The sequence below is a fragment of the Bidens hawaiensis genome, unplaced genomic scaffold (assembly GCF_021521415.1).
Source record: "Bidens hawaiensis isolate Kalapana, Puna unplaced genomic scaffold, B.hawaiensis_p1.1 tig00009923_1, whole genome shotgun sequence".
NCBI classification, from domain to species: Eukaryota; Viridiplantae; Streptophyta; class Magnoliopsida; order Asterales; family Asteraceae; genus Bidens; species Bidens hawaiensis.
The window spans coordinates 204,746-224,141 of NW_027491748.1; the positions used below are offsets into that span (position 1 = coordinate 204,746).

Here is a 19,396-nt window from a genome sequence, read left to right on the forward strand (position 1 = left end):
ACGGGGTTTGTTTCTGTTTATTCAGCTTGTTTTGAAGGAATACACTACATAAAAATGTTGGTTTTTACTTAATTAATCCAAAAATATGATTTTTGATCACTCTTGGTGTTTTGATGTTACCGCATGTTCGTTAATCACGAACTTGCCGGTTTTTATTAAAATTGAATTTGTTTAATCTTCAAATTTGCATAATTAATTAACAGTTAATCATTAAATTATGAAAAGCCACTTATCAAATAAAATATGTAGATTTTTATAAAAATATTTCTAGAATTATTTACTGGTTTATTAATTTATAAAAATTAATTTTATCTGCTATATTTAGCCCGAAAATCGTCTGTCTATACCAAACGATCACCAAAAATTCCACCAAAACTTCTGAGTGATCATAATCTATCCTATAACAACCAAGAAAAATCTGAAACTCTAACAAATTTTCCAAATATCATATTCGAGCCAAAAACGATAATAAAAATTAAATTAAACGTGAATACATAAAACCTACTTAGGCTTTTCCAAATGCTCCCAAATTTATTGTGTGATCAAAATATGCAAAGTCTGAGTTCCCTAAAAGTTTTCATAATTTTTTCAAGCATTTTAACTATTTTTCCCAAATAAACGTCCCAATTCGATAATAAATTCGCCAAATATTCTCGGATGGTCGAAAAATTACCAAATTTGAACAGGGGCTCAATGATATGGTCCCTGATTTCCCTGCAAAATTTCAAGGCCTAACAGTTTGCACATCACAACCTTAACCTAAACAGCCCGTAAACGAGTGTTTCGGTTTTACCTTAGCGGGTTTGGCTCGTTTTTGCCTTTCTAATCAAGGTTTCAAGATCTTGTGCCTCTGTCACACCCCGACTAGCACAATGCGGAAGCGTAAAACTGGAATTTAACAGACACCTCTGGTATCAACACATTGTTTATAAAGAAACATTACAAATTAATTTACAATATATTACATTTCTCTGTTCTATCATTGTTTTACAGTCTAGGTGGTACAAACAAAACTAATTCGTTAACTAAACGTTCTTACTACTAACACCCTTGCTTTTATGCACATAGCATCGACCACACACTTCAGGCAAGTAACAGATCACCCAATTACTCCGATTTAGGTACACCTGAAAAGCAGTTTAAAACGGGTCAACTACTAGAGTTGGTGAGTTTCAAGAAATCAGTAATGGGTATTCACAAGTCAACACTTGTAATCATGAAATAAGTACGTATGTATGTAAATGATGTATGTGATGTAATTATGCTAAGCTACAGTGAAGCCTTGACTGTATGTGCCGCTTGCATCCATTTCCCACGCTCCATCAACCACCGTGGCCCCTTTCCGCCCACAACATGCCCCGGTAGCTATGTCTAACACTACATAGCCTGTTTGTATAAATATGGTCATGTGCAAACGGCGCTATGTGACACGGCAACCAGGCCGATTCTGTTTGGGTTTGTCAAACCAATAGTACTATTCACAAGCCACCGGCTCGAAGTTAATCACTGTGATCGTGGGGACTTTCGTGTGTTAGCACTTAGATAATTCACATCAGTACATGTTTCAGGTATGTATATGTAATCAAACATGCTTTTCACCCCAAAAGTTCGTAAAACAGTTTAAAAGTGGGGTCATGAAACTCACAGTTTAGTAGATAATCGGTACTGTATTAACTCGTGGTTTGTTCGGTCTGCTATCAGTAGTTCCTATAATCAATATTATAATAATATTAATATTTTAATATTATTATAATCTCAATACTAAACTGGGCTGTATAACTAATCTGGGTGTAGCTGGAACGCCCAGAAAGTGGCAGTAGGCTTAGGTTGTGATGTTGTTCAATGTCTAATACTTAAAACTGAACTTGGCTCAGATTCCCGTTTTCCCAGCTTGGCCAAGTTGCTCGTTTACGCGTTCAGAAAGTAGTTATGGGAAAATAAGCTTGGGTAAATGTATTGATTAATAAAATGATTAAGTTATAAAGAAGGATCACCTATTAGGGTCCCGGATTAGCCACAGGGCCCGTTTCCGTTTATTCAGTTTGATTTGAGAAGTAACGCGCACAATCCACCCGGATTGTCCAGGTTTCTCATAAAAAAGTTTATGTTTACTTAATTAGTCCAAAAATATGATTTTTGATCACTTTTGGTGTTTTGATATTCCCGCAGATTCACTAATCTCGAACTTGCCGGTTTTTATAAAAACTGAATTTGTTTAATATTCAGATTAGCATAATTAATTAACCGTTAATCATTAAATGATGAAAATTTAACCACTTATCAATTAAAATATGTAGATTTTTATGAAAATATTTCTGGAATTTATTTATTGATTTATTAATTTATAAAAATTCATTTTATCAGCTATATTTCGTCTGAAAATCGTCCATTTACCCCAAACAATTTCCAAAAATTCACCAAAATTTCCTGAATGCTCAATTCATGTCCCAAATCAATTCGATATTCTTTTCGGCCGAAATTCGGCTGTAAAAATTCACACGAACGCAAATAAACAAAACACCTTTAAACTTCTCCAAATGATCCCAAAATTCATATGTGATCAAAATACATCAAATCTGAGTTCCCAGAAAAATTTCATAATTTTTGAAGTATTTTAGCTATTTTTCCCATATAAACGTCCCAATTCGGTAATAAATTCGCCAAATATTCTCGGATGGTCGAAAAATTAGCAAAATTAAACAGAGACTTATTGACATGGTACCTGATGTCCCTGAAAAATTTCAAGTCCTAACAATATGCACATCATAACCTTAACCTAAATAGCCCGTAAGCGAGTGTTTCAGCATTACCTTAGCGGGTTTGGCTCGTTTCCGACCTTTTAATCAAGTTTTCAGGTTCTTGTGCTTCTAAGCAAGCTAGGTACAAGTTCTATATCACAAACCAAGCAATATTTCATCAACATAACAGCCCTTAAGTTAGGGTTTCGGCTAGCGTGCAAAAACGAACTTTTGAACCGTGAAAACGTCGTTTCAACCCTTTAATCCGTGTTTATGGCCAAAAAAACTATCAAAACAGGTTCCTTACCATGTGTATGATCAAAACATGTTTATGGACCATTTTTTGGATTTTTACACGGTTAGGAATGATTTTTAGTAACCAAGACATGTTTTTATGGTATTAAACAAGTTTAAACAAGCGTAAAAGTAGCTTGTTTAAGTTGTTTACCTTATGGTTTCTTGAGTTTTTGGCTGGAGAAGAAGTTTATGTCCAGAATTTTCATGAAATAATGTTGGAAATATCTTGTATCTAGTTTAAATGTGAAAGAATAAAAGGGGGGGGGGCTGCTGCTGCGATCGGACCATCATGGGCCCACTTTGGGCCCATTTTGGCCCAAGTTTCTGATTTCTCAAGCTCAAACACGAAAATCCCGGTCCAAATTTAGTTCAGGTTCGGTTTTTGGAGCGAAAAACTTATCGGGTGCGTTAAACAGCGCGAAAACGAGTGTTTTTCGGCTAGTTTTGTGTAAAATTATAAAAACATATTATACGTTTGTAAAAATCAAAAATATTTTCACGGATCGCTTAAAACATTTCAAATAAGTGTTTGGTAAGTCTTTTTCGGCTTAACGGATGATACAATGCTTGGTTTGTAACTATCTTTTGCGTTTAAATCTATAGCGGGTAGTTAAACGAGCATGATTTCGTTTAACTTGTTTGCTATCAAACTAAGACCATATTTCTAATATTTTAGCTTGTATAGATCGTATATCACTTATAGATGGCCCCCCGAGATATCTGGGTCATAACCCGACCCGTTCGGTTAATCGTTCGTTTGTTACGCAACAGGCGTTTATTTGCTTAATCGGTAAATACGTACTGAGGTGTACCTTGTTTTGGCTCAGATGTCATAGCCTCTATGCAGGCTAGATACAGGTCGTAGTTCACAAACCAAGCAAGTTTCATCAACCCATAACTTAGGGTTTCGGTTAGGGTATAAAACCGAACTTTTGAACCGTAAAAATACCGTTTAAACCCGGTAATCCGTGTTTATGGCAAAAAAAAAAACTACCAAACCAAGTTCCTAACCATGTGTATGATCAAAACGTGGTTATGGATCATTTTTAGGATTTTTATATGGTTAGGAATGATTTTTGACAATTAAATCATGTTTATATGGTATCCAACTTAATTAAATCATGAATTAAATTATTAAAACTTGAGAATTACCTTGTGTTATATGAAGTTTGCTGAAGATATGTATGTGTGCGTCTAGAATTGACCAGGAAATGAAGTGATATAATTTATGTTATATTTCTAAAAGCTAAGGAATGCTTAAAGGGGGGGGGGGAGCCCCTTGGCGGTCGCAAGCTAGGGGCCCCCCCTTTAGGTTTATTTTTTTGCTTGCCTTGATTTTCATGTTAAAACGCGAGGTTTCAAGTCCAAAATTATTTCGGGTTCGGTTTTTGGCGCGAAAAACATATCGGGTGCGCGAAAACGAGTGTTTTTCGGCTATTTTTGTGTAAATTTATAAAAACATACTTCATGTTTGTAAAAATCAAAAATATTTTCACGGATCGCTTAAAAATTTTCAAATAAGTGTTTTGAAAGTCTTTTTTGGCTTAACGGATGATACAATGCTTGGTTTATAACTATCTTTCGCGTTTAAATCTATAGCGGGTAGTTAAACGAGCATGTTTTCGTTTAACTTGTTTGCTATCGAACTAAGGCCCTAATACTAGTATATTAGCTTATATTAATCACATATCACTTATAGATGCCCCCCCGGGATATCTGGGTCATAACCCGACCCGTTCGGTTAATCGTTCGTTCGTTACGTAAAAAGTTTTTATTTGCTTAATCGATAAATACGTACTGAGGTGTACCTTGTTTTGGCTCAAATGTCACATTGACTATCCTCGATTTGTATTGGTTCCTCCACGAACTTAAGCTTTTCATTCACCTGTACATCTTTTAGAGGCATTGCAAGTGTCTCATCAGCTAAACATTTTCACAGATTCGATACATGAAACACCTCATGAATTCCTTGCATTTCCTCAGGTAGCTCAAGACGGTAGGCTACAGGACCTATTCTTTCGATAATCTTGAATGGTCCAACAAATCTGCGACTTAACTTTCCTTTCTTCCCAAAACGAACAACACCCTTCCAAGGTGACACTTTCAGCAACACTTTATCTCCTTCTTTAAACTCTAATGGTTTTTGTCTTACATCAGCAGAACTCTTTTGTCTATCTCGTGCTTCTTTCAATCGTTCTTGAATTTGTATAACTTGATCAGTCGTTCTTTGGACAATTTCAGGACCTGATAGTTTATTATCACCTATCTCTGACCAACATACGGGCGTTCTCAATTTCTGTCCGTACAGTGCTTCGTAAGGTGCCATCTGTAGGCTTGTATGATAACTGTTATTGTATGAAAATTCCATTAGAGTTAGGTGAGTATCCCAACTACCACCTAATTCTATAACACAAGCACGAAGCATATCTTCCAATGCTTGAATTGTTCTTTCACTTTGTCCGTCGGTTTGTGGGTGATATGCAGTACTTAAATTTAAATGCGTACCCATTGCTTTTTGAAAACTTCTCCAAAAATTAGCGGTAAAATGACTGTCTCGATCAGAGATAATGGATAATGACACGCCATGCAATGATACAATATTCTCTATATATAGTTGTGCCAACTTCTCCATGCTAAATGTTTCTTGAATAGGAATGAAATGAACAGATTTGGTCAGTCTATCGACAATAACCCATATAGCATCGTTCTGTTGGGAAGTCCTTGGCAACTTCATTATAAAATCCATATTAATCATGTCCCATTTCCAAATCGGTATCTCGTGTTGTTGCAATAAACCTAAGGGCTTCTGATGCTCAGCCTTAACCTTTGAACATGTTAAACTCTTAGCTACATATAAGGCAATTCTTTCTTCATTCCAATCCACCAGTAATCATTCTTAAGATTATGATACATCTTGTCACTTCCCGGATGCATCATATACTTTGACTTGTGGGCTTCTTCTAATATTTTCTCCCGTAAGTTCCCAACCATCGGTACCCAGATTCTTTTTCCTAACCTGAGTATTTCGTCATCGCCTTTAACTAATTGATATATTGTACCGTTCTCTTTTTCAACTTTTATACTGTTTTCTTCTAATACCAGCTTCTGAGCTTCTTTGATTTTGGTTAATAGATCAATTTTGAGTTCCATCATCAGAGCTCGTACTCTCTTTGGCTTCTCGTGTTCTTTCCTACTTAAAGCATCAGCCACAATATTGGCTTTTCCTTCATGATAGACGATTTCACACTCATAATCATTTAGCGTTTCCATCCATCGTCTTTCTCTCATGATTAACTCCTTTTGATCAAATATATGCTTCAAGCTCTTATGATCAGTATAGACAGTAAATTTTACACCATATAAGTAATGTCGCCATAACTTCAACGCAAAAATTATAGCTCCCAATTCGAGATCGTGAGTGGTGTAATTCTTCTCGTGAACGCACAAGCAATAAATTTCTTATCTTGCATCAGAACGCACCCCATACCTGTGTGTGAAGCATCACAGTATACGAAAAAATTATCTTGCCCTTCAGGAAGGCTAGGATAGGTGCATTAGTTAATTTTTGCTTCAAAGTTTCAAACGCTTCTTCCTGCTTCGGTCCCCACTCAAATTTAACAGATTTTCGAGTAAGTGAAGTCAAAGGAACCGCTATTCTTGAGAAATTTTGGATAAATCTTCAATAATAACCAGTCAATCCCATAAAACTTCTAACTTGTGTCGGGGTCTTGGGTTTCTCCTATTTGGTAATAGCTTCAATCTTGGCTGGATCAACTTGAATTCCTTTCTCGTTTATGATGTGACCAAGGAATTGCACTTCGGACAACCAGAACTCGCACTTCAAGAATTTAGCATAAAGCTTTTCCATTCTCAATGTTTCGAGTATGGTTCTTAAATGGACTTGATGATATTCTTTCGTCCTGGAGTAGATATGAATGTCATCAATGAAGACTATAACAAACTTATCCAAGTAAGGTTTGCAGATTCGGTTCATCATATCCATAAAAGCTGCGGAGCATTAGTGAGTCCAAACGGCATAACAATGAACTCATAATGTCCGTATCGGGTTCTGAATGTTGTCTTTGATATGTCTTCCTCTAGAACCTTCAGCTGATGGTACCTGGATCTAAGATCAATTTTAGAAAGACAGCTTGCCCCTTGAAGCTGATAAAAAAGGTCATCAATTCTCGGAAGTGGAAATCGATTCTTGATTGTGACCTTGTGCAGTTCTCGATAGTCAATGGACATCCTCATTGACCCATCTTTCTTCTTAACAAACAATATTGGAGCTCCCTATGGTAAAGAACTTTGTCGAATAAATCTCTTCTCCAATAACTCATCCAATTGCTTCTTTAGTTCTTTCATCTTGGTCGGTGCTAATCAGGAAGGAGACTTAGCAATTGGAGCTGTTCCAGAAATTAAATCTATTCTAAATTCAACTTCTCGATCAGGTGGAATTCCATGAAGTTCATCAGGAAATACGTCCTTGAATTCAGAAACAACTGGGTCTTCGTTCATCTTCTTAGGTTCAGGTTCCTTAGTTATGTATGCCATAAATGCTAAGCAACCTTTACCTAAACAGTGACTCGCCTTGATTTTGGAAATGATTTCGATTCTACCAGCTTCTTTGTCACCAACTATTCGAATGATTTTCTTATTCAGAATCAGCAGGTCTATGGCTTTTTCATTACAGAGGATTCGGGCTTGGTTGGCGACTAGCCATTCCATTCCTAGTATTACATCAAACCTTGCTAACTCCATAGGTAATCCCTGTACTTGCAACTCATATCCAGCTAAGGAAATATAACAATTTAATACTTCAGATATTCGGATTAAGTTTCCATTAGCCGTTTCTACTTCATAATGGTTATTTAATTTTGCTAGAGACTTATTTAATAGATTACAAAGCTTATAATCTGTAAAACTTTGATTGGCTCCTGAATCAAATAAGACTCTAGCATAAACATTATTAATAAGAAACGTACGAGTAATCACATCTGGCAATTCTCCTGGTTTTTGAGTGTTTAACGTAAAGACACGCGCGTTCACTTTCTTCCCGTCATTTCTAGCACCACTACCACTGGCGCCACCTGTTACCTGTCTCTTCTTTGTGCATTCAGCATTGAAATGTCCTTTCTCACCACATGTAAAACAAATAATTAACTTCTTCATACAGTCCTCTTCTTTATAACCCAGTCGCTTACAGAAATTGCATGTTGAATATAAGTCAAACTTGCGAACATCCACTTTTGGCGTAGGCTTTAAACATCTTCCCTTATGTCTTTTTCCATAATTCTTGCATAAAGGTCGGTTAAACGTACTTGACACTTCTTTCCCCTTCTCAAACCTCCTCTTGCAATCACTTTCTCTTTTCATCTCAGCTACATTCTTTCTTTCTTCCTCTTGGTTTCTAATCATACTCTCCATCAAATACCTGGCGAATTCAATAGCAGACTCAATTGTCACGGGCATGTGTGATCTTATATGATCACGGATCTCTTTGGGCAAACCATAAATGTATCTGGTTAACTTGTTATGTTCGGGTGTAACCAGGTGCAGTACGAGTCTACAATATTCAAGGAATTTCGTGTTATATTCCTTGAGGTTTGTGCCAATGACCTTGTGATTCCAGAGCTTTGTTTGAATCTGATCAACTACGTGGATAGGACAGAACCTTTGCTTAATCAATTCTTTAATAGTTTTCTACTCTAGATTGTACAGATTGCTTCTCTTTTTCACTTCAATCAAAGTATTCCACCATTCCAGTGCTTTTCCCTTAAACATCTAGGATGAATACTGGATACTCTCCTCTTCGGTACATTTGCTGATGATAACGAGAGACTCCACTTCTTCCAGCCAGCAGAGTGTAACAATCGCGCCTTTGTCTCCATAAAATTCTTTCGGTTTGTACACTTGAAAATCTTTGAATGTACATCCGTGCCAACCTTAACTCTTTTTACTTTTATTGGAACATGATCAGCGGTAGAGCTCTCATAGCCCTCATCATTCTTTTAATTTTCATCTTTTGAAATTTTTGATTATTTTCTATTAGAGTGCACAGCCATACTATGGCTTGGCTGTACTTGTTTCATTGATTTTGATTTTGCCAAACTTTTAGAGTTTGCCGTGTGATCTTGAACCATATTTATTAAAGGAGTAACCACATCTTTGATTAATGGTGTAACTGCTTCCTTTATCATCTCGCGGATACCCCCTACGTACTCTTCCGGTATTAATTTAGTATTGTTTTCAGGAGCTTTTGCTTTTTCAGCTTGACTCCTTTGACTATCGTTTATTTGATCAGACATTCTGTAATTCAGTAAAATACACAGATTCAAAACATAGTACACACGATCTTTTATTTCTTTCATAAATATATTACAGAGGGACAGAAAATAAAACATGCTTAAACAACAACATTTATATAATTCCAGTCCCTAGACCATTTCTTGACAAGACTCTTCATCTTGTAACACTTCTTTATAATTTTATCGCTTATCTTTTTCTTCTTAATCCTTTCGTTTCTTAGCTCATCCATCACCGATTTGGGTTGATTTGGATACCCTACTGGTGCAGATGCAGATGGAAAAAGATAAGCTGTTTCCCTCGGATACAGGTAAGGATTCGCCACGTAGGCTTGCATTTCTTCATCGGGAATGTTAGTTGTATAAAACTCCTCGACTAGACGGGCTTCCTCCCGTATCTAATTCGTTTGTTCATATATAGTAGGTACAGGACCTCGGTATGATGGAAAGTTAGGAACTTCAGAATAATGAATCGGTCTTTAACTTTGTCCAACTATATGGGTTTCGATAATCTGGTGACGGTGACCCAAAGTGCCACATACTCTGGTTGGAATGGCAGCCCATCCAACTAGATGATTCAGTACTATTTTCATGTTTTATCCTACTTTGGACCTCCATGTCCCCAGAAGGATAATAGTTTGAAGTATCAGTCAGCGGAATACCTTCCGAAGTGTCGCTCGATATTTCTATCGGCATTTCAGGGCTACCCGGAGCATAAATTGGTTGGCTTCCGTAAGCAATGTATGGATCTATGTGATCAACTGGATACATTTGATACATCGGGTTCGTTGGAATTGGATTCATCAGGGGTTCAGGTTGTTCAGATCAGCCGGATTTGAATACACCGGTTCAGTTGGATTTACCGATACAGTTGGTCGTTTGGGACCATAATTGGTACTAGCCTTGTTAGACAGCTCAGACGAGGGTGCAGGGTTTGACCGCCTTGCTACCCGTCGTTTTTGTATGTAATAGTTCGTATACGACATGTGTATAAATATACACTTAGGGATAGGTAGACTACCAATCATAACTTATCCCTATTTATCAAATAAATGGTTAAAGCTTAGGTACTAATTATGTTAATACCTAATTCTCTGAAACCGATGGCTCTGATACCAACCTGTCACACCCTAACTCAGGGCCTCGGTGCGACGTCCCGGTTTTGGTACCTACTTTGTAAATATAACAGAGTATCGGGTTCATTTTAGCGGAAGTCTTATATATTAAGATATTAATTTATATTAACAAAATTACTCGGTAATTAAATACCCAAGTTTCCAATTTACAAAATAGTGTTATATTATTATTACAAGGATTTTATATTCAAAAATAAAGCCATCTCAAGAGATCTTCTAATGACTCCAAATCCTTGTATATTATCCATCATCATCTAATTACCTGCATGGGTTGGAAAAACACGTCAGCTATATGCTGGTGAAACGTTGACTCGATAAAACAATTTATAACAGTCGTTAAATACAAATATAGTTTTTAGTTTCACAAACTCAGCAGGAACGCCTGTCATTCCCGGGATTTGTACCACTGCCCTACACACAATTCAAAGGTTCCTCGAGTACATAGCCCATGTTCGGAGACAACCTCCCCCTAGGCTATGTGACCCTTTTGGAGAACTGTTTATGACTGACTTGGTTTTATATGCCAATTATCAATTATGTTTGGATCTAGACACATGTGTATTCGGTCTGAGTTTCTTTTTATTATCTATTTTGTATTATAATGATTTTAGAGATAATAATCTCATGCAAACAATTATTAGAATCTTTGCAATAAACAACCTGTCTATTACAAAAGTAAAATCAGTTCAGACCATAAAAGGTTAACGTGTTCACCTTGCGTTATCATTTTGGTGATACCAGAACTTCTTTGCTCAGTATGCTATTAACCTATAATTATAATAGACATTCATAAGTACCTAGATGGTATATCTTATCTTTTCAGTAGACTTTAAGTCTGTTCTAGTTTCAGTAGACTCTTGGTCTGATCAGTAGACTTTAAGTCTGATTGAGTTCAGAAGACTCGAGGTCTGATCAGCAAACTCTTAGGTCTGACCTAACTTTAGTAGAGTTATATATTTATTTAATGAAAATACTTTGTATTTATTTATGACGTTTGGTATAGCATGCTTTCGCCTAATAGAGTCTATCACGTTGGCAAACCTCTCCAGGTAAGTAAACGGGTCCTGCGGTTTATTGGGATGTGTATGAATTACTTACCTTAGGAAAGAAGAGTCTACTAATGATATCTCCCTTCCAGTTACTACGTGCCCGTCAAAATAATAGTTTTTAATAACATTAATTCACATAGAAGTAACATTATTATATTGAATAAAACATTATTTGGAAAATCAGTTAAGTTTAATGATATATCTGTAACTAGGTTCTTATAGCTAAATACTAAGGTAACTTAACCATAATCCTACCATAATCGGCTAGTCGAGAGTAAGGATTAGGAAAATCGGCAGCGGGTCGGCTCGTGCTTCGCTTAAAGGAACAACAGACCGTTAATAGCACCTCGGCACTTCGTTTCTTCGCGGAATCACGCCCTCGGAACCTCAGAACACCCTAGCACGCTTCCCTAGGCTAACTATGTGAGAATGAAGGTGAAAATGGGATGGAATGGACTGAACCCGTAGCTGCCCTTTTATACTTGAGTTTTGTAGGGCATCGCGTAGTGCGACGGTCTTTCTCTCAGGGCCATCACGTAACGCGACGCCACAATTAATCAGGTGATGCCACGTGTTAACACGTGGTTGGACACGTGTCTTGGTTACTTAACCTGGTCATCGCGTAGCACGATGGACCGGTTGAGTTTGGCCGTCGCGTTGCGCAACGCTCCCCATTTTCTTGATTTGCGTAATTTTCTGTCGCGTAGCGTGACGATGTTTATCAGGAGACAATCGCGTAGCTTGATGGGTCTCAAAACTCAAAATTTTATTTTTAGTCCTTGACTTTCAGAATTTTACAATTTTAACCTAAAATTAGATGCGGTATTTTCACGGTGTTACAGAATTGATGATTAATAAAGGATTTGAAGGAAGTAGGGTTTTGGTCGGTTTTCTCTTGAGAGGGACAGCTGGGTGTGAGTTTGGTACGAAGGGAAAGTTGGTTTTTGTTAAAGTAAAATAATTGCATTGTAGCTTTAGGCACACCCCCGTGCTACAGGAAGCACGCTGGCATGCTACACAGTGCAAATGGTGATGTTTAATTTTTTACCAATTTTTCAAACCGTACTCCCTTTTTTGATGACCAGGACTTGTTTAATTAGACATTATTTTTTTAAAAAACACAGAAACACTTAAATTTCATCAAACGAAAGGATTACACTCAAAGGAAATAAACAAAACATATACTAACTAAACTATACTCGAATTCGAGCCTAATAGAGCAAAACAAGGCTCTTAACATCTTCCCAGAGCTTCTACCTAAAAACTACCGCTACCAAAAAGATCTTGGATATGCGGTGGAGCCTTCTTGGCCTCCACGAGTTCAGTGAGCATTTTGTTGAGTATACCGATTTCTCGGTTTAGGTAGTCGAGTTTGAAGTTTATATCCTTATTGCGGTTTTCTATAATATGGAAACTTTCAAACTGGAGCATCTCGACCTTGTTCGTGAGCTCTATCCAGCGTGCTTCCACTTGTAAATTGCTCTCGACGTGTTCTCTCACGACCTCTCGTAGTTGCCCTATCTCATGCTCGACCATACCGCTCTCATTCTTGATTTTTCTCACTGGACGCCATTCCATCATTCTTTGATCCATTTGGAAGTGTTTTTACTAGGTATGAATGTAATAGTTGACGGAGTTGCATTTTATAGATAATCAGTACGTGAGGCACGCCGGCATGCTTGGCCAGGCATGCTCCCTGTGCTTCTCAAGGAATAAATGTTTCTGATTCAGAGAATTATATGGTGTTAGCGTATATCATGCTGAAGATTCTAGGGTGACCACTCCCCCGTGCTTCAGGAAGCACATCGGCGTGTTTTTGACACTAGAATGATTTTCTTTAAATTTTAACGCGAGAGTGGATGATTTTTGGAGGAATATTAAGACAAGTTAAGATTAGGTTCTAAATTACTTCATTAATTTAAACTGAGGTCCTAACACAAAATCGGGTTAAGCTCGATTATCCTAGAAAACAATAAAGATTGAGTTAAGCTCAAGGTTCCTAAAACTTGTGTCTAATGCACTTGATTACATGAATACAATCGACATTACTAACAAACTACTTCTCTAAAATCTACTGAACGAATCTCCTCCATCAAACAGACTCGATGGAGGAAAGTAAGTCCGACAGAGAACTTGGCATTGTATTTGCTTGTTAATTTCTCTTAACTCCATTTTGATATTCTCCACCGACTCTGTGAGTTGCAAAAGACGTTTCTTCGCAAGTAGGTTCATTTCTATGATTTCACGGATGACCTCTTGGAGCCTTATCAGTAATTCGGTTTTGGTTTGAGGTCGGGCTTCGCTTCGTGGTGCGGGAATTTCATGGTTTCCTTTAGAGGGCATCTTGATCAGTGTTGAGGCTATTATTGGTTTTGGTTTGGTGCAAGGAATGCACTTCCAAACACTCAATTTATAGCCAAATAGGCAGATGGGCACGCCTCCATGCTTCTCGAAGCACGCTGGCGTGTTCCTCTGCAAATTCTGTTATGAGTCAGGCTTAACTTAGATTTTTGCAACGAAGATTCCGGGCCGCAATTTGTGGCCCAGCCCCCGTGCTAACTGAAGCATGCTGGCGTGTTTCACTAAGTTAAATTTTTTTTGAACAATGTAAATCCTAATGTTTACAATGGCTAGTTTAATGAGGGTCTTGGCTAGACCCTGTTTGTTCTATGTTTTTAATGTTTCTGGTGGAGGATGGTTACCTCCGAGACTGTCTCAAATAGTCCATCAATGTATGGTTTTAATCGATGTCCATTAACCTTGAATTTGTATACGTTTGAGCTTGAGATTTCTACCATTCCATAGTCAAAAACTTTTTCGACTATGTATGGTCTTGTCCAATGAGACTTTAATTTTCCTGGGAAAAGACGTAAACGCGTGTTGTAAAATGGTACACGATCATGCGGAATTGTTTGTTTTCCTTCAGATGGGCATCATGTAAACGTTTAGTCTTTCTTTGTAAGACCAGGAGTTCTTGTATGCCAGAGCTCTTAGTTCCTCCAATTCATTAATATGATTGATCCGGTTTTTACTAGCAGATAGTGAATCAAAAATAGCAGCTTGGAGAGCCCAATAAGCTTTGTGCTTTAGCTCGACTGGTAGATGGCATGCTTTTCTATAGACAAGTTTGAAGGGTGTTGTCCCTATGGGGATCTTATACGCAGTGCGAAAGGCCCATAAAGCATCATCTAATGTTTTGCCCAATTTTTAAGGTTCATCCCAATAGTCCTTTCGAGGATCCTGTTGATCCCTCGGTTTGAGACTTCTACTTGCCCACTGGTTTGTGGGTGATATGGTGTTTCCAATCGGTGGTGAACTCCATATCGCACTAGGATTTCGTCCATCTGGGCATTGCAAAAATGGGTTCCTCTGTCACTAATTAGGGCTTTTGGATTCCCGAATCATGAAAATAACTTTTTTAGAAATTTGATAACAACCCGAGCGTTGTTAGTAGGAAGAGCTTGTGCTTCTACCCATTTAGAAACTTAGTTGACTGCTACTAGGATGTACTTATTTCCGAAAGAATTTGGAAATGGCCCCATGAAATCTATTCCCCATACATCAAAGACTTCACAGATTTGGATGCCTTTTTGAGCCATCTCATTCTTAGACGAGCCGTTTCCGGCTATTTGACAAGCATCGAATGCTTGGATCAAAGCTTGTGTGTTTTTGTATATGGTGGGACAAAAGAATCCTTCGTCAAACACTTTCCTAACTATGATGGCTATACTGTGGTGCCCAGCTGTTGGTCCTTCATGATAGTGTTTGAGAATATCTAAGGCCTCCTTCCTGACACGCACCTTTAGATAACTTGATCTGCCCTTATCTTAAACAGGTAAGGGTCTTCCCAGAAGTAGAACTTGAGATCGGAAAAGAATTTCTTTCGTTGCTGATGAGTTAGTCCTTTTCTCATGATTCTACAGGCCAAGTAGTTTGTAAAATCAGCAAACCAAGGACTTTCATCCTCTTCTTCCATGATTGATTAGATATGCATGAGAACTTCATGAGGAAAGTTATCATCGATAATTTCCTTATGGAATTCTTTTGAAGCTAGGAATTCTAATCGTGAAAGATGGTCCGCGAACATTCTCTACTCCTCGCTTATCTTGTACTTCTATTTCGAATTCTTGGAGTAGCAGAATCCATCGGATTAATCTGGGTGTTGCATCTTGCTTGTTAAACAGGTATCGGATCGCAGCATGGTCGGTGTAAATTATGGTTTTGGAAAGGACAAGGTAGGACCTATATTTTTCAAAGGTAAATACTACGGCTAACAACTCTTTTTCTGTTGTTGTATAATTTTCTTATGCATCATTAAGAGTTTTACTAGCATAGTAAATTGGATGAAATTTTTTTCTTTGCGTTGGCCGAGTACGGCTCCAACTGCATAATCACTCGCATCGCACATGATTTTGAATGGAAGGGTCCAATCGGGTGTAGTCATGATTGGTGCGGTGGCAAGCTTGTCTTTCAAGATGTTGAATGCTTCGACGCATTCCTCAAAGAAAACGAAAGGTGCATCTTTCTCTAGAAGTTTGGTCATAGGTCGGGAGATTTTTGAAAAGTATTTTATGAAACGACAATAAAATCCTGCGTAACCTAGAAAACTTCTAATGGTTTTGACTGAAGTTAGCGGCGGAAGTTTGGAGATGGTTTCTATTTTTGCCCTATCAACTTCCTATCCTGATTGAGATATTTTATGACCAGGAACAATGCCTTCTTTAACCATAAAGTGGCATTTTTCCTAGTTGAGCACTAGATTTACTTCTTCACATCTAGTTAACATTTTGTCTATGTTTTCGAGACAATGATCGAAAGAGTCTCCGAAAACGGAGAAACCATCCATGAAAACCTCCATGGATTGTTCAATCATTTCATGGAAAATAGCCACCATGCAACACTGAAAGGTGGCTGGAGCATTACATAGTCAAAAAGGCATTCTTCGATAGGCCAAGGTACTGTACGGATATGTAAACGTGGTTTTATCTTGATCTTCCGGAGCAATAGGAATTTGGAAGTACCAGAGAATCCATCAAGAAAGCAATAGAACATTGTTAGAACATGAAATATGACAAGTGTTGGAAGTTGAACTGACATGTCGTTTAGTCTTGGTGATGAATGGAATGGAGTTAGATAATGGGAGCATGCATGGATAAACTATGGATAGCAAATGTGAAGCATGGAGTAATCGAATGAAGAATGAGTTATCTAAATAGCTAACGAGAAGATCCAAATTGGTGTATGGGAGCAACACAATTAACAAATGAGGATGCCAAATGAATCTAGTTTCGTTCGTTATTATGGAATGTAACAAGAGTGGCGAATGACAAGCATGTAACGAATAGGAAGTATGAGTAATGAATGGGACACAATAGTTGACATACATGCATGGATAACGAATGTGAGATCAAGTCTTCACGAATGTGTATGGATTTATTAACGAATGTCTCATGTATATAAATAGTTCAAAGTTAGTTTTAGAGTTGGTTATATCCGTTTACTTATGAGACACTGATTGTAACGATACTCTGCCAAAATTTCTAACAAGCTTCAACGAGTGATTATTTATATCTTGAGTACGTGCTTGGTCGTTTTCATTCACCGATTAGAACCGAAACAAACATCGTGCATTTTTGGCTTTGTAGATCAATATCGAGTTCATCGATCCTCATCAGGAAAAACAAACATATTCCCAGCTAATCATTCAAGCATTTGATCGATGAAAGGAAGTGGAAAATGATCTTTTCGTGTGGTGTCATTCAGCTTTCAGTAGTCAATGCATACTCGCCATCCTGTGATGGTTATCATCGGAATTTGCTCATCTTTCTCGTTCATTACTGATATAATGCTAATTATATATATATATATATATATATATATATATATATATATATATTCCTTGTATATTTTATATAATATTTTATTAGTTTTTGTTTGTTTTATTAGAATTTTGTATAATACTAACATATTTGAATAATGTAGGTTTCGGAGGTTTATCGTGGTTAAAAAGAGCGAAAAATGAGCTAAACTGGTGAACCAGAGGATCAGGAAATAAACTGGTCCGCATCAGAATTGTACCGGATAGCTCAGACCGGCCCCTCCCATTTTCCCAGAGCATTGCACGGCCACAAAGGCTTTTTCTTTCAGGTGGCGCGACGGTGATCAGATTTCAGAAACTTCGATTTTTACCTGTTTTGGGCCCAGAAAACCTATTTAAACACCTCCAAACTTAACCTTAAGCATAACCTGCGAACCCCAGCCGTTTGGGACGAATTTGGGAGCATAAGAGGAGATCTTTTGGAGGTTTTGGAGGCTTGGAATCATACGGTGACGTGCTTATGATTCAAGAACGAAGACCACGGGTTTTATCACCTTTAATCTTTCGTTTAAATTATTTTTCACCATGATTCCCTTTATTATTGTTTTGTTTGACTTTATGATGCTAGGCTAAACATTATAGACTGCCTAGGCTTATGATGAACCTATTTTGACGTTGTGGTTTGACTTAGGATTTATTTATCGTTATGGTTTTATGATTTAGTAAAAGGTTTAATCATATTAAATTGATGCATATGGATACTTAGAATTGTTTGATTGATTGTTATTATTCCATAGTTGCCTTGATTATTGTTTGTCATTATGATAGATTGCTATTAGGTCATCTACTTTGTGTTTTTGACTATTTTATGATTGATATGCATTAAGATTATAGAAATAATAATTATTAAATAATTAAACCTAAGTGTGCTGCTAACTTAAATAGCTGTAAGGTGCTAGGTTATTGATAGATCTTTTGTTGGAATTACGTATGCCCGAGACACATATTTATATTAATGTGGCTAACTGTGTTTGATCCAAGTCGGGTCATACCCAATAACAAGCTAGACAACACCAAATGTATTCTTTTAATGATTTGATCATTTAAACGAATACCGAACACTACGCGTTTAGAAAATTGGTTTTCTAAACAAACACACTTGAGGATTTAAATAAATTATTTGGATAATTTGTTTATATAAATTAATTATTTAATTGGTTAAATAATTAAGATAGCATGTATGTTTTATAAAATTAGTTTTATAAAATATGAGATGGAGATGTTTTAAATGTTAAAACACAAAACAAAAAAAAAAAAAAAAAAAAAAAAGGGAAAACAAACAAAACCGGCCACCCATGTGGGGTGGTGGTTTTACCCAATCAAACTCTTTGGTTCCTTTTAATCCTCCATTTTCCCATACATGCATTTTGTGTCTTGGGTTTTGTTATTATTCAAGAGTTGAATCAAGTCACAAACACTCTCCTTTCTCTCTCAAAAACTCACGGCCATATTGGCTCAAATTGGGAGTTTTGTGAGCTTCAAATTGGTGTTCAAATCCTAGCACAAATTGGTGTTGTTGCTACATAAGCTTGGGGTATACAAAGCTTGAGGGTTTCTCCTTTGCAACCTTGCCATTTGAAGACATCATCTTCTTCATCCATCTACATCTTCTTCAAAAGGTAAAAAGAGGTACATTTACATTATGTGAGCATCTTTGTTCTTGTAATATTGATCTTTGGCTTTGGGTTTTAGTTTTACATAATGGTATGTTCAATAACAAGTTTTAAAATATAAGCTTCCGTTGCGTTTTCTAGTTAAATGTGGTTAACTTGAGTTTGATAAACTTGTATAAAACCCAACAATGGCATCAAGAGCCGGTTACAAGGACTTATGCTTCTTACATGTTCATAGATTTCGGTTTTTTCATGGGTGAAAAAGGGGTCCGAAATTTTGGTGGATTTTACCCCTCATGGATTTATAAGATCTTGACATGCATGAAAGATCTTAGGAAACCATTAATAACATTTGGATGTTGAAAATAAAAAAAAAATAA

General features: G+C 37.0%; 1 protein-coding gene across 1 annotated transcript; it reads right to left on the reverse strand.

Annotated features, from left to right (window-relative positions):
• Positions 1–7,415: 7,415 nt before the first annotated feature.
• Positions 7,416–8,507, reverse strand: LOC143533832 (uncharacterized). The gene is made up of 2 exons (XM_077028483.1): positions 8,021–8,507; positions 7,416–7,972 (listed from the first exon to the last, which is right to left on the reverse strand). Exons 1-2 carry the CDS (start codon positions 8,505–8,507, stop codon positions 7,416–7,418), a joined length of 1,044 nt encoding a protein of 347 aa, XP_076884598.1.
• Between the last annotated feature and the right edge of the window lie 10,889 nt (positions 8,508–19,396).

Coding starts and splice junctions, on each gene's coding strand:
- LOC143533832 (XM_077028483.1), bottom strand. CDS start 8,507: ATGCCCGTGACAATTGAGTCTGCTATTGAATTCGCCAGGTATTTGATG. Junction 7,973..8,020: donor ATTGCCAGATGTGATTACTC/GTACGTTTCTTA, acceptor TATTTGATTCAG/GAGCCAATCAAAGTTTTACA.